Raw genomic sequence first — 14,451 nt, 5'->3', positions numbered from 1 at the left:
CCGTTTCCGCCTCTTCTTGCGCTTCTGGTGCTTGCTGGAGGCCTGAGCGCCCGCCTCGCCCGCGCTGTCCGAGTCCTTGGCGCTGTCCGACGTGAGCGACTCGCAGTTCTGCAGCCGCAGGTCCGACTCACTCTCCACGTAGCGCTCCACCTTGATCTGCATCGGGCCCAGCGTGCTGAAGCCGTCCTCCGCCGCCTTGGGGTTCTCAAAGTCCGAGTGCTCGAAGCTGTCGTCGCTGTCGCGGCTGTCCGGGTTGCTGGAGCTGTGGCCGTCGTCGTTGCAGTTCATGTCGTTGTCGCACGCACTGCCGGACTTCTTCCGGTCAGGCTCCGGGTCTTCGCTGTTCTCCGACTGATTCCCCTTCTCGTCGGACTTGGAGTTCTCGTTGTCCTCTGCGTGGGGTCCGCGGCCGGGTTGGCGGGGGCAGAGAAAGGACACCGCGTTAGCAGGGCAGAATTGGTCTCTCACCTACAAGGGCAGGCAGGGAGGCAGCTGGTTCCCCCCATAAACTGCACCTCCTTCTGGGGACTTCAAGTCTGGGCCTAGATGACGGTTTACTGCACACCAGGGGCAAGTGTAGAATCTCAGGTCCTACCCAGGCTGCTGAGTCAGATTCTGCATCTAAACAAGATTCCCCGGTGATTCTTAGGCCCTCCAATGTTTGAGAAACCTTGCAGAGATACTCAGTAACCCGGAGAAAGGTGTGAGAGATCCAGAAAGATAATGGAATGCTAGGTGACTTTTAAAGAGCTCTGCACCTGCCCCTGCTACTTGTTCATTACTGAAAATGACACTCTCTACTTCTATTATTTTTTCTATAGAATTTATGAATTGCCATCTCTTTCATTGTATGTCTAATTTTTTGTTTGCTTCTGTCTGTTCCACCTGTAGAATAAGCATCATGGGAGTAGGGAATGTTTGTCTTGTTTTGTTTACTGATATAAACTATATAAATAAGGGGCAGAGACTATTCTAGTACTTCTGCCACAGTAAGAACTTTCAAATTAATACAGTGTAGGTGAGAGGAAAACAACCAGGGTCCACCAGGACACCTCTCTCAAGCTGTGTCTGAGGTACGGGTGTTCAGATTGACAGGCCTGGAGTGCGGCAGCCCTGATGGTAGGGGGTTGGTGGGGATCCTTAGCTGCCTGCCACATTCCAGGGGGAATGCATTTTCCCAATCAACACAACCGCAGAAGATTTGGGAATGCTGATTTTTATGGCTTTGAAGGCAGCCTGGAATAGAACTTTGGGCAAATCATGCAGCTACGCATGCCTTCATCTTTCTGTAGCAGGAGAGACTCTGTTACAAAAGACTTGGGATTTTTTTGCAGCTTAAAATTCCAAGTTCTATAGTCCCTGGCTGTCCATGTACTGTGGAAGGAGCTTACTGGAGGAAAAGTAAGCTTTTGTATTAATTTTCTTGTGTTCCAAATAACTACTTAGGAACTCTACTTCCCCAAATAATTAGAAATGAGAAAGCATGGATTCATTCAGCGTACATTCAGGAGACACACAATGGTCTAGCACCCTGACAGAGGTATTTACTGATGTCATCTGGTATCCTACTTTGGGGGTTTGATCCCAGCTTGGTGGAACTATGAACATTCAGGACTCAAAAGTCACTGGCTGTCTCAGAGCAAGCAGAGCTATCCCTAGTCCCTGCTTCAAGTAAAGGTGCCAGAGCTGCTAGGCATGGGGTTGCATCATGGTTCCTTCTGTGTGGTCATACAATATACATATGCATTTGTGTATGCAGAGAGACAGAGAATGAAAGCAACTCTGATAATATGGTCTGGCCAGTTGCTTGGCCTCTGACCATGGCTCTCTGGCCTCTGCCCCCCCTTGTGTTAAGGCAAGCCACAATTACAGAACATGGAGAAGAAGTAATACCTGTAATACCTGAGGTGTCTTTAGAATCTGACTCAGAGTCGGATGTCTCAGAGGATTCGGAAGTTTTCTCCGGCAGATGGGGCAGCTGTGCGATGTCCATGGGTGTGTCCTTGTACTCGGGATTGCTGTGGGAGGGAGGCATATACATCAGGGGTGCAGGCACCCGTTCTGTGTGGTTTGTTCTGAATTATCTTCTGCACTTTCTGGCCCCAGACTTTGAATTTAAAAGACTAAATAGGAAATGATTTCTTTGTTCTTCCTGGGACTTTTACAGAAGCTTGGATTACATGTGCCAGGGTACAGGAGCATCCTGCTAGAATGTCTGAATACCCAAATACTCATGAAAGCTACTAAAAAGCTTTTAAGCAATCAGGTACCGCTGGGGGCCAGGGAACTGTGCTGCTTGATATTCCACCCAGTATAAGACCTTGGGGGCTGGGTGAGAGTTCGCTCCACGATTCATTTCCACCCCTCCTGGTGTGTGCTACCTTTTCTTGGGCTCCTAATGAGTCCATTGCCTCAGTACCTTTGACTTTGCCTCTTCATGTAGCTTCCAAGATCTTCAGATGGCTCCAAAGCAACTGGGGGAGTGCAGAGCCCTTGGTGCCTAACAATTTGACAGAACACAGGTGCACCTTGGGATGCAGGGATTATGGCTACTGAACTGTCAACACACCCATTACAATCACATTTTCATCTACTCATGTGGTGTACACCTGTGGCTTGTTAGCTGGAAATCTGATTGCAGTGGGGAGAGCCCCAGTGTGAGAGAGTCCCCACAGAATGGATCTATCCCCATTTGTGCAAATGTGCTTAATTTTTGTTCTATTTTTAATTCAGAAACAAGCCTCTTCTGGAAAAGAGGGCATGCTTGGTCAATTTAGGCAAGCTGTCTTCTAGAAATGCCACTTCTAGAAAGGCTGATGTCTGAGCACTCCAGGCTCCTATGGACATAAAAGGAGAATATCCTGGCTCAAAATGGGAACTGCCTCTTATGTCCTTCCATGAAGGCCAGCCAAGCAGAGGCTTACAACATATAATTACTGACTTATTTGCTAACCTCTAGTGAAATTCCCATATTAAAGAATCACTGTTTCAGTAACTACTCTAAAACCTCAAAAGTCCCTTGGAGGGTTAATTCACTAAGATGGATTATCAGGCATTTACTCCTTAGTGTGAATTAGCTTCAACAGCAAAGCTCCCTCTAGATAATCAAATAAGACTAATGACAGGAGGATGGACTTAGCACTTTGCAGACTTTAATATTGAGTCTGTAATTCTGTTAAGTGTTATAAGGGAATGGGAAGAAGACTGAGGGGAGCAGTAATTTAAGAATTAGGGAAGGATATGCCTCGATGGGACCCATAAATGAGGGATTCTGAGGAGGAAGAGTGAAAGTATTGCTCAGGGAAGACCAGGAAAAAAAAACAAACCAAACTTCAATAGTTGCCATTTTGCCAAGGAGTTCTTACTAGATCCTCAGTCTATAGAATGACACTGAAGGGCCACAGGCTTGGTGGAGTTTCTTCTGCTAAAGACCATTATTGTGAGTTTCCTTTACTTTCTGTGCAGTGCAGGTTCAAAGGTCACATGTCCACTGAATGCCTTTATCATTAACTTCAGGATAGGTCTTTAGGTCAATTAAAAAATGTCCACCATGCCTGAGAGTGAGCCTGAAGGCTGAAGGTTGGTCTTAGATACCCAAATGGATTCCTTCCTATCTGTGTGGAATTTGATGAAATGCAATTTTCAAATGCTCATAAGCTTATACCCTTTAACTCTAGGCTAGGTCAATGATATTGATCCCACATTGTGTAGACTGTTATTTCCTTACCCTTCTTCCATTTAGGAAGTGCTGAGGCTGATGAGGTAGTAAGAAAGATTCACACAGGAAGAGTAACCCAGAATGGGAGTAATAGCCATCTAGATTACTGCAGTACCCTCTGTTACATCAACATAGGAAACAAACTTTCTAGTCTGTATCTTTGTTGCCAGTGTTTAATTCTTAATAGTCATGTGTCTCCTTGGCACAATATCACTCTGCCTAGTAAAAGAATGTCAAGTGCACAATATTTTTTTCCTGTTTGGCACATGCACTCTTATTTAGTATTACATATAGTTGTTCCATGAAACCCTATGTAAAAGGACTTCTTGATATCAGAACCCATCTTGAGCATGTCACGACCACAGGGGATACTTTGCATGAAAATCAAGCTTCAGAGAAAACCACATTAAATACACATACTTTTTACCTTTAGAGAGAATTAATATAGAGCAGAAGAGGTCAAAAAAGGAAAAAGAAAGTAGATAAATGAAGACTCGTTTAAGTGGTGCCCATTAAGGCCCTCTCTAGAGCAATAATCATTAGTGTCTGATTGATATGCTGTTGGAAGCAAGCACACTCATGCCTTCAAGTCATCACCAAAGTATGAGACACTGAGGGCCCTGTGTGCTGATGAGCCATGGTTGTTAGCATTCTCAGCTCCATTTGGCTGTCTCAAAGAAAAATGGGGTTCAAGTTGAAATTATCAGCCAAAGGGTACGAGCTTCCAGTTGTTAGACCTATTGGAAGTTTTCCTGCTCAGACCACATGTGGACTCTGCCTGGTAGCTTTAGGACAACAGAAATGAGTGGAATGACATGGTAGGAGGGGACCAAACCAAGTATTGTGGTAGCTTCATGACAGGAATACAGGAGAACTTCCCAGAAGGCTTGTTCCCAACTCAGGCCATCCTGTCAGCTGGTGTTGGTTACTTTTCTGCTTGTTTGAATGTAACAGCAGAAAGTAGACGAGAAGGGAGAGGGAAGATGTCTTACACCAGAAGTTAGGAGGTAACTGAGCTTGGACTGAAGTGGACATAAAAACTGGAGGACATTTTAAGAGCAATAAAGCTGGCCTGGGATCACAGAGCAGTAAGAAAAAAAAAAATACTGTCTTTATTTTTTATGCCGAGATTGTCATTATTCTGGCAAAGCAACTGACTTTGTTTACCAAAACCTTAATGCCTAGAAAATTAAACCTCACAGAATAGGCTGACTGCCTCACAGGGGTGAACCGCAACAGGAATGTGATGTACCTTGCTCCCCCTCCCCTCCTTTTACTTAACAGTTATAAGGAGAGTGCGAGTGCAAGTGTGGTGGGGATAAGGACATGCTTTTTGAATGCTTCAACTGTAGGCAAAAGACCACATTCTTTTTCTGGCCTGAGCATTTGTGAAGAAACCAGAGCAGTTTCTACACAGTTGCCCAAATGTTGACAAATGAGGATTAACTGAAAATCTTGCAAGTCTTGCAAGTCCCTTTCAACAGGTTGATCTCATATCTTTCAGTCTTGTAGAAAGAAGAGTAGAATTTTCATGACATTCCACACCAGGGACTGTCACAAGACAGAACTCATAACATGTCAGGTATTAACCATAGGGCTGCATATTTAATAAGTGAGACAGAAATAAAAAGAATCAGAAAATATACCTAAGAAGATAATTCACCCAGATGATGTTCTTTTCATTGGCATTCTTGGCATTAATTGCTATGGTGGCACTGGACTGTATCCAAATGTAGCCTCCATTCTTCTGCATCCAGCGATAGTACTTCGTCACACACTGACCCTTGTTCAGCACTGGGGAGGAAGAAAAGCAAGTGCATTTTATTAAGACTGGGGTCAAATGATTTTTGTTTCTGCAAAACTTCAGCAGTAGGTCCTGCACTACGCTAAGGGTATGTTCAGTGCAGGATGCCATCAGGAGGGCAAATGAAATAATCACTTCAGTGAAGCCAGGTCACTCGCATTTGTAGCAAGACTTTATTCTGTTTTGGGCAGCCATGGTGTGAGAGGAAGGATAAAAAGACTACAAATCTTTTTGGCTCGCACCTAATGTGATGTGAATATTGTCAATGGCTTTGACGTCAGACAGTAAGAAAGCAAATTTGTATGTGATTTATTCATAGCTTCAAGGTAGCCCTCCTTGAGATTCTGGATATTTGAATGGTTCCGAAGATGCTTTGCTCCTCTGTCTTTGATCATTTCTCCTCAGTGAGAGCAATATCAACCGCAGTCCTAACACATCTGTTCCTTTTGATCTTGTCTAACAGAATTTATAGTCCTTGGATGAACGAAATTTACATTGGTCAGTCAGGGGGAATTCTGGTGTGACTGCTGAATGTTGGAACAAAATAAATCCTCGAATCGAATAAGAAAGAAATGCTGGCCTAAGGGAGGCACAGAATTGACTTGGAGAGAGCCAAACAGAGTGACAGCTCCATACAGACTCTAAAATATGGCTCAAAATGAAGGAACAAGTAAAAACAATCAGTAATGTGAAACGGTGCCATTAAATACCCACAGAAAGAGAGCTTTAAAATGCAGATGTTAAAAATGATACTTTAACCAAAATCTTGCCAAGCTGAAATTGATTTGATTTGTATCTGGGTACTCCTGAGCTAGTAAAAGGGGAAAGTGCAGTAAATCATGCGGTGAAATAAAGTGCTATGGATGGGGATGGTTTAAAGGGATGCCGGAAATGTGCAAAAGCTGCTGTATCTCCGGCCACTCTGCATACCCCCCAGCTCAGCACCCAGCTGGTCACTAGAGGGCAGTGTGCACTCGTCTACGCGGCCTACGTTTGGCATGTCCTTGTCTCCGTCTGCTAAAATGAAAAACCTCTAACTGCTGTAATAAATTTGGCTAAATTAGCTGCTAAATGGTTATCTCAAGTAATATGTATTTGCATTAATCATCTTGCTCTAAACCAGAACAAGCCAGAGTCCTAAAGACGTAGTAAATTCATATTGTCCATTTAATTACGGCTAATAAGTGCTTCATATACAATAGTTTCATGAAGTACATTTTGATTTTTTTTTTTTGGGTGGGCGTGGATGGATAAAAGGGAGTCACTTTGGAAAAGAGCTGTGTTCAGGCTGTTGAAACTCTACCTATCGTGTCCTCGGCCATTCTTCCTGCCCCTGAAAGTGATCACAGTTCACATTTCCACATATTATAAACATACATGCTTTGATGCTTTTCTCCCTTTCTCCTTTTTTTCTCACAGTATGCTAAATGGATGGTTGTAAAACTTAATAATCATATCTTCACTGTTGCTTGAAAAATCCTTGCTCTGATGAGTGTTTGAAATTGTGGCAAGTTCCATTCTGAAAGAACGGAATAATTTGGGGTATTGTTAAGGTCTGGGAACTGTCACCTTCTCTTAGAGGCAAGGCTCCACAGGTAGCGCTGTACTCTCCTTCTGTGGGCAGTTGTAAGTTCTGCCATTCTTCATGCATGGCTTCCCGTGGTACAAGACTGCATGGTGAAGCTGATAGCGGTAAAATACTAACTCCGCCATACAGCTGTTCTGTCAAACCATCATTGCATGCAGACAGGATGTGCTTTTATTCAAACCCTCTCAACCTGTTTAACTATTAATTGGGGAATGATGGGCTACATAATTCTGTCCACTCTTCTCACAGAGAAAACACAACGCTCCAGTCAGGGATCACTGCTATCCTTCCATCTGCTTTGTATCTGGGATAAAGGATCCCAGGTTAGTAGAAGCAAAGAGACGAAGAAGCCCCTTTGTAAAATCACAAGAAGAAAGCAGTGAGATCGTGGCTGGATCACATCAGCCTTGTTGAAGGTTCTGGACTGAGAAGTGACCAAAACTTGGAAAAATTTGTTTAAAATCTCCAGAATACAGAAAGTGGCAGAGAAATAAAGGAATTAGACATTGCAGAATCAACACAAAGATCACCTGACTTTCTAGTACATTTTTTCTTAAATTAGGTAGCAAAATCCCAGCTCTTAAGATGGAGAGCACAAAACATCTGCCTCCCTGGTGGTGCTCAGGTGTGTGCTGGAAAAGGGGCTGAAAGGCTTTTTTGCTAAAGGGCTGGTATGGTGTTGTCTTTGTGAGACGAAGCAGGATGACTTGGTCTGCTTAAATACATCTCTGTTTTCTGGGAAACTAAACACTGACTGATTAGGCCCATGAATACATTAATGAAAATCTTTATCAAACCTGAACTAGATTATCAAAACTGGACTAAGGGCCATCTAGCAAAGAGAGGAGACCTAAAAGGAGGAGAGGCAGGACGGGGGAGTTTTGATGTGAGGAGGTAGTCGTAGAAGGACTGAAGAGCAAGGGCACGAGGCGGTTTCCAGAGAGCTATGTGATTATCTTTGGCAAATACTGAGAAGCAGGTTCCAGAGCCCATCATGGGCAGCTGAAAAACTCAAGTTTGAACAAACCCACAATTGTTCCCTGTCTGACCAACAATTTTCAAAAGACAAACATTTTAATGTGGCCTTAGATCATGGCTTTTTCTTCAATATGAGTGTTTTCTGAATGAAATTCCTAGCATAACTGGGAAGCTAGATAACTACAGGTAAAGTATGAGGTTAGCTCTCACTAAAGCATAATATATATATTGCCCAAGTTGCTTTCAGGTTTTAGGAGGTCTCAAAAAGATCACAAATACAATCTTACTTCTTTTAAAATGAACAAGAAAGAACTTTTGCTTGGGTCTCCAGAATATAAATTGATGACTCTGGGATGAAGCTTATTTCTTGGGAAAAAAAAAATCATACTGGCAAATCAGTTGGATCATTCCAGCTGTGCCAGAGGCAGGATCTGACAGCTTTTCCTGAGCTCATGTGGTCCTAATCAGCTCAAGAAGAAAAGCCACCTTGGTGCCAGTTTGAAAGAGATTTTTAGTGTGTAATAAATTAGAGAACTTGAAAAAAAAAAACCACACACAAAACTTTTTGATTCCCTGTAATCCAGTGGCTTGTTGTTTTTATTTTCAAGTTTTAGGCTTAGAGAGCAGAGAGAAATGAGATGTTTGTGACAGGCTACCCACACAGTCCCTTTTGAAGAGAAAAACAAATAAGCACAATACAAGTTAACCTGATATGGATCCTTCAAAAGATTTAATTGTACCTTGAAAAGAAATAGGGGCTCATCAATGCAAGGAGTAAATTTACAACCATGTGCACCAACTATAAGGGAAAGAAGCAGAGGGAGGGGAACTATATGCGTGGGTCATATTCATACTATCACTTCCATGACACATAGGCCAAGGCTTCTGAAATGTAACTTGGCTTCTTCTCTTTGGTTTATTTCAAAGCTTACTTTCTGTTGTCCAAAATTCTTGGTGGAGCAGCCTCTGTGTTTTTCAATGGATTTTACTAATCACATCATAATATGTCTAGAGTTATCTTTAACGGTGTGTGATAGGAATTAGTTTTTACTTAATGGTCTCAAAAATTAAAATGTCCTTTTAGATTTCACAAGGTAAACATAAAGACATAGGGAAGATAAATAGTATTTGTAAGTTCGCTTAGAATTTTGAATAGGCCAGATGTGACTGTCACAAAAACATGCTCCTATTTCTTTGAAGCCCAGGATGTAACCAATTGCTTTTGGCTGTTAGTACTCTAAGAAAAACTAAGATTCTGTCCTCAGCACCCTCCACCCTTCAAGCAGAAGGTGTCTTTTAAGTTATAGTCTGTGTTGTTCAAAGGATGGAGGTGACCTTGCAGTTGGGAGGATACAGTAGAGACAAACAAAAATTAAACTCTTCCTGGTTGAGCCAGCTCTGCTCATCTGACAATCAGAGAACCATGAGTAAAGCATCTCTTTGGCTGTAAGTCAAAACACAACCCATCCCTAACTGCGAAGGGAGTGGCAAATATAGTTCAATCAAAATAAAATTGCAATGTGCTTACATTTTAGGACATGTGACCTTTACATCAAATATACAACCTCTCCAAAAAATGAAGACTGGATGCTAAATTTTATTGAATATCCTTTCTAAAATGTCACCTGGTCTCTCTGTTCAAGCTTAGTGGTTGGCATTCAAGAAATGTTCTGCTTGTAGAGAGTAATTACTCTCCCTCCAAACATGATGACACCATGAGCTTTTTTTTGCTGTAGTGCACATCCATGGACTGGCACACAGTTACCAACAAGGGATTTCAGTTTGCCTTGGGAAAACTGTCCACAGACATAGACTGATGGCTGAAAGGACATAAAGGCAGCCAGTGTCTGTGGCAGGAACATAACTCTGTTAGTAAATCAAAACAAATCAGTACAAGTTTGCCTTCAGAAATATGAAGAAAAAAAGGGAGCATGGTCCCTTCCTGTTGGACTGTTCCACAAAATCAAAGCCAAAGAGTCTAAATAGTGAGTTGGTTGTGTCTAAAATGAAGGAAGCAGTGGAATGCAGTCTGAAGAGGAGATGAAGAACACATATCAAAAGCGGTCTTTTAGCAAACTGTCTCACAAAAGGACATTTTAGTGGTTTGCATATGCATTAAAAAGCTGCAATACTTGGTGTATTCAGGTAAGTATAGAATAGGAAATGGTGAGCTCATCGGAGAGGCCACACTTCTCATTCACACAGCTGAACAAAGAGCTTCATTGTCGTCAGACGACAGGAGGCCGCATCTGTAGCGCCATTCACCCTGTCTCGGGAGCTACCTTCTTAGGGCTGCCGGAGCCTGGGGACGGGGGCGCATGCCTTCTGCTGGAGACTCCAAAATTATTTTTGAATTCACTAAAGTGGAGAGTGTAAAAGTGTGTGTGTTTAAGTACGGGGGTGTGCTAGAATCCCACTTTCTACTTAATACCACGGTTGGGTGCTTCGCTGTAGACGCTGGTTCTCTTTCTACATTCACAAAACTGGCAGATGAAACATGAAAAGGAATACTGACTCTTTAATCTCTGCTTCTCCACCTAAGGCCCAAGGCAGGCTGACAGGGAACTTCATTCTGGAAACAGACTTTTTTAAAAAAAATTCTGGATTACTTTTTCCTCTGCTTTTGAAAACTGTGGGCTATAGGGGAATGAACCCGACATAGACATAAAACAAGAACAAGTTTCTTTATCTAAAAAGTTATAGTCCTTGATGCTTACAGGAAGGTCATTTTCAAAACCCACAGGAGAACCAGCATTGTAGCCACAGACTGCATTAAGTGCTTTATTTAGTTGCAGTAGAGACAGTTTTTCATTTAGAACCGCTCACGGGTTCAGCTGAGGCTTTGATGCCGTGCAGACTTTCCTATAGATTTTGCAATTAGTGAGCTAGATGTCTTAAATAGCAGGCATCTACAAATTGGTTTTTGGGGTTTTTTTTTGTGAATCTATATGCTGAGCAATATTTGGTAGAGTTAAATGATACTTGATATTTAATGTGAATTACGAGCTTAAGGACAAAAGACCTGTGGATGTTCTGTGAATGACTATGCATCATCTATGGATTTTTCCACCTAATACACTAATGACAAGCCCTGCCTGAACTGCGATCTGTGTGATTTACAACCTCAGAAGAGGTTTTGTCCTATACCACTGCCAATTGATAGATTTTTATTAACTGTTAATATTGAATCATGCAGAAAACTTTTCATTGATTTAGAACGTGTCAATGTGTTAAGTTTGAAAAATAAATTCCCCTTTTCTTCTTCGTGACAATGTATTGAATCAGAGTCTAAAGCTTTTAAATGCTGATGGTATCAGTGTCACATTCTAGGGCAGGAAGAATCAAAGTAATTGTTGGCACAAGTGGCATCAGAGTTCTTGGATTTTTTTTTTCAAGCTGCCTTTGGTCCAACCGGAGAGTTTTGTTATTACTTATGCCAACTTTTCTCAATCTAAAATAGGCAGGGACAGTTTTTTAAAAGAAGCCCCCATACCTTTCTTTTTGTGGAGACTTGCTATTTAAAGGGGAAGAAATATACTCTTCGCATAGAATTAGGAAAGATTTATGTCTAGGATGAGGAAAATGGTAGATTTATCCAGTTATTTAGTAAGAGTATTTTGAATGCCTGACTCTGTGTCAGTGGCAGGGCTGCCACAGCCCTCTTACAGTCATCCCAATTACTCAAGACAATTATATCCCCCTTGCCAGTTGACTGGAACAAGTTTGGAATATGATAAAACACTGGGCAATGAAACTCAGAGTAAGTCACTTCTGTGGGTGGTGGGTGGTTTGAAAAAGTTTCCTCACACTGAAAACAGGGATTTATCTCTACTTGCCTTTGACTGGGAGAAAAAAGCTTATCAGTCATTTTATCAGTCACTAATAAATTTATAATAGTGACAACTATGTAGAAATGGTCATATAGGTCCGTGAAGCCCAAGAAGTCTTGGTTGTAAAAGTTAAGAGAATTAGAGTCACCAAGCTGACTGGGATGTAGGAAGACCTTTTAAAAGGTGAAAGGGGTGAAGTAAACCTTACATGTCTGGTGGACCTTGTGTTTCTGGATGCTGATATTTTGTTGAGCCTACTGAACATCTTTTAAAATAAAAATATAAATGGTAATCTCCCTCTCTCCCTGTGCGTCTGTCTGTCTCTCCCCCTCCCTCTCTCTCTCCCTCTCTTTCTCTATCTATATAATCTCTAGCTCAGGAATATTTAAATTAGGCCAGGAAAATTCCATTTGTTTCTCTGTTTGCAGATTTTTAGAAATCCAAGTACTTCATGTAGAAATGTTACAGATCTCCTATGTGGCAAGCATCCTGATTGTTCACTGCAGGGACACTGCCACTTTCTTCTGGGTAACAACTCTGATTTTGGGCTTTAGGTTTGATGGCCTTCTCATCAAAGTGCCAGGGTGATAAACCTTGATTGCTTCAACTAGAAACAGTAATTCCATCCCTTGGCCAATGTGTGGCTCAGGCTTGGGCATTGAGCAAATGCTGGACTGTGAGACACAAAATACTTCTCTGCACGGGGAGGAGGGGTGGCTAAGGGATTCTTTCAGTAAGGAACTCAAGACAGTGACTCACTGTTTTCTGACTGTGGACCTTGCCCTGTGGGGAACTGATGGTTAGTGGGTGCTATGGGTATCTTGATCATGAAGAGAAAGTTCAAGTTATTTTTACTTGGGTTTTCTATCACTTACAACCAGATATATTTTAGTTGCTATTCCCCACACCAAATTCCAAAAAGCCAGGGAGGATGAAGGTGTGAATAAAGAGTTTGGAGTATACTGGTTAAACCCACATTTAAGAACAAATTATAGTATGTTAGAATCACACATGAATTAAATCCTATGCTGCTTATTTGTGTTTTAAAAAGTTTTGATTTTTTTTTGAGACATGCAAAATGTTGATTTTTTTGTCTTCTTGAGATAAGGTTTTGCTGTAAGTTCAAGCTGGCCTTGCACTCACTTTGTAGCCCAGGTTGGTCTCAAACTCTCAGTGATCCTCCTGCCTTAGCCTCTTGAGTGCTGGGATTACAGGTTTGTGCCACCATACGCGGCCTAAAATGTTGATATTTTAAGGAAAACTTCAAAAAAATAATTTACGCAAGATGAAGAACAAGATGCTATCCTGGAGTTGATTTACGTTAGCTGATTTAGGTTAAGATGAATGACTTGGGAGTGTGTGTGTGTGTGTGTGTAAGTCTTATAAGAGCAATGGGTTACTTTTTGCCAAATAGAATTTTTTTTAAGCCATAGCTACTATTTCAAATGGTAATAAGGAATAAGAACCCATGGAAGAAATAAATTTATCAAATTTATCAGTCAATTCAAAGTTCTGGCCTGGTCTTTGGGGAGAGAGAAGAGATTCTGTGCTTCTATTCCTTGTCCATCCTATGCTCTTCTAGACTTGTGTGCCCTTGACACATTCTGTATCTCCTGTCATCTTTGCTTGTTAGCACCGTCTTTCGCAGTCCCTGGGAAGTACGGAGCTTCTTCTCCACCCTCTCCTCGGTTGCCCCCACCTCTGGCGTTTCTGTGCTTTCTTTATACATCTTAATAATCTTTATTGGATGTCACCCCTTCATAATTGGCTATTTCAGGACATCTTCTCTAGCATACAAGCTCCTTGAAGGTAGAGACTATGACTTAGTTTTGAAAAGTCGTAGCAATACCACGTGTCTGTTTATAGAAGTAGGTATTCAGAAATGTTAAATGAACTTGAACAGGGAAAACATTACTGCTCATGTTCACACATGCAATCAATACAGGTAGGAAAATATTAACCTGGGGGAAAACACCGAAGATTTCCTTTTCCTTCCTAAGTTGGATATTATTACTTTAAACGTCCTCCATAAATATTTAAAACATTACGTCTTTATTAAAAAAGCAAGTTTATCCAGTAATCATATACTCATTACATCTGAACACTGATTGAGAAACCCTCAGAACTAATTCACTGTCACATTTTATTGCTATTAATCAGATTCATCCAAATCTAAAGGAAAATAGAATCACTGAGGTGGATATTTGGTGTGTAGTTGCTTCTTGTGAAAATAGTGTCTCTAAGTAATAGTATGAATTGTACCCCACAAGCTTTAGCATCTGTAGAGTCAGGGATCTTCTTAATTTCAGACTCTTAATATGTTTAGGGTAGGCCTCAAATTCTGCATTTCTCTAGATTCGTATAAGGCAGTTCTCCATAATGTGACGTTTTAGTACTGCTGCTCTAGACCACTGTGTAACAAGTGGCGCAGGCACAGCTGGTGAGGAGGCCCTCTCGGTGGTATTTGTTTTCTGTGGGCCTGCCCTTGACTTGAAAAGACAAAATCAGAGGCGGGGGAGAGGCAGTGAGAAAC

At 41.7% G+C, this 14,451-nt stretch overlaps 1 protein-coding gene across 1 annotated transcript in view; it reads right to left on the bottom strand.

The window, feature by feature from the left end:
- Positions 1–14,451, bottom strand: part of Npas3 (neuronal PAS domain protein 3) — a gene marked incomplete at its 5' end in the record, with an annotated part of 850,606 nt that overhangs the window by 4,179 nt on the left and 831,976 nt on the right. Inside the window, 3 exons of the mRNA XM_033765310.1 lie at positions 1–392; positions 1,903–2,018; positions 5,365–5,512. Of these exons, the coding sequence (XP_033621201.1) occupies positions 1–392; positions 1,903–2,018; positions 5,365–5,512 (656 nt within the window). The remainder of the gene's footprint in view (positions 393–1,902; positions 2,019–5,364; positions 5,513–14,451) is intronic.

Source organism: Fukomys damarensis, unplaced genomic scaffold (genome assembly GCF_012274545.1).
Source record: "Fukomys damarensis isolate Sample0158 unplaced genomic scaffold, DMR_v1.0_HiC HiC_scaffold_17, whole genome shotgun sequence".
Taxonomy (NCBI): Eukaryota; Metazoa; Chordata; class Mammalia; order Rodentia; family Bathyergidae; genus Fukomys; species Fukomys damarensis.
This window is presented reverse-complemented; position numbering and strand designations above follow the sequence as displayed.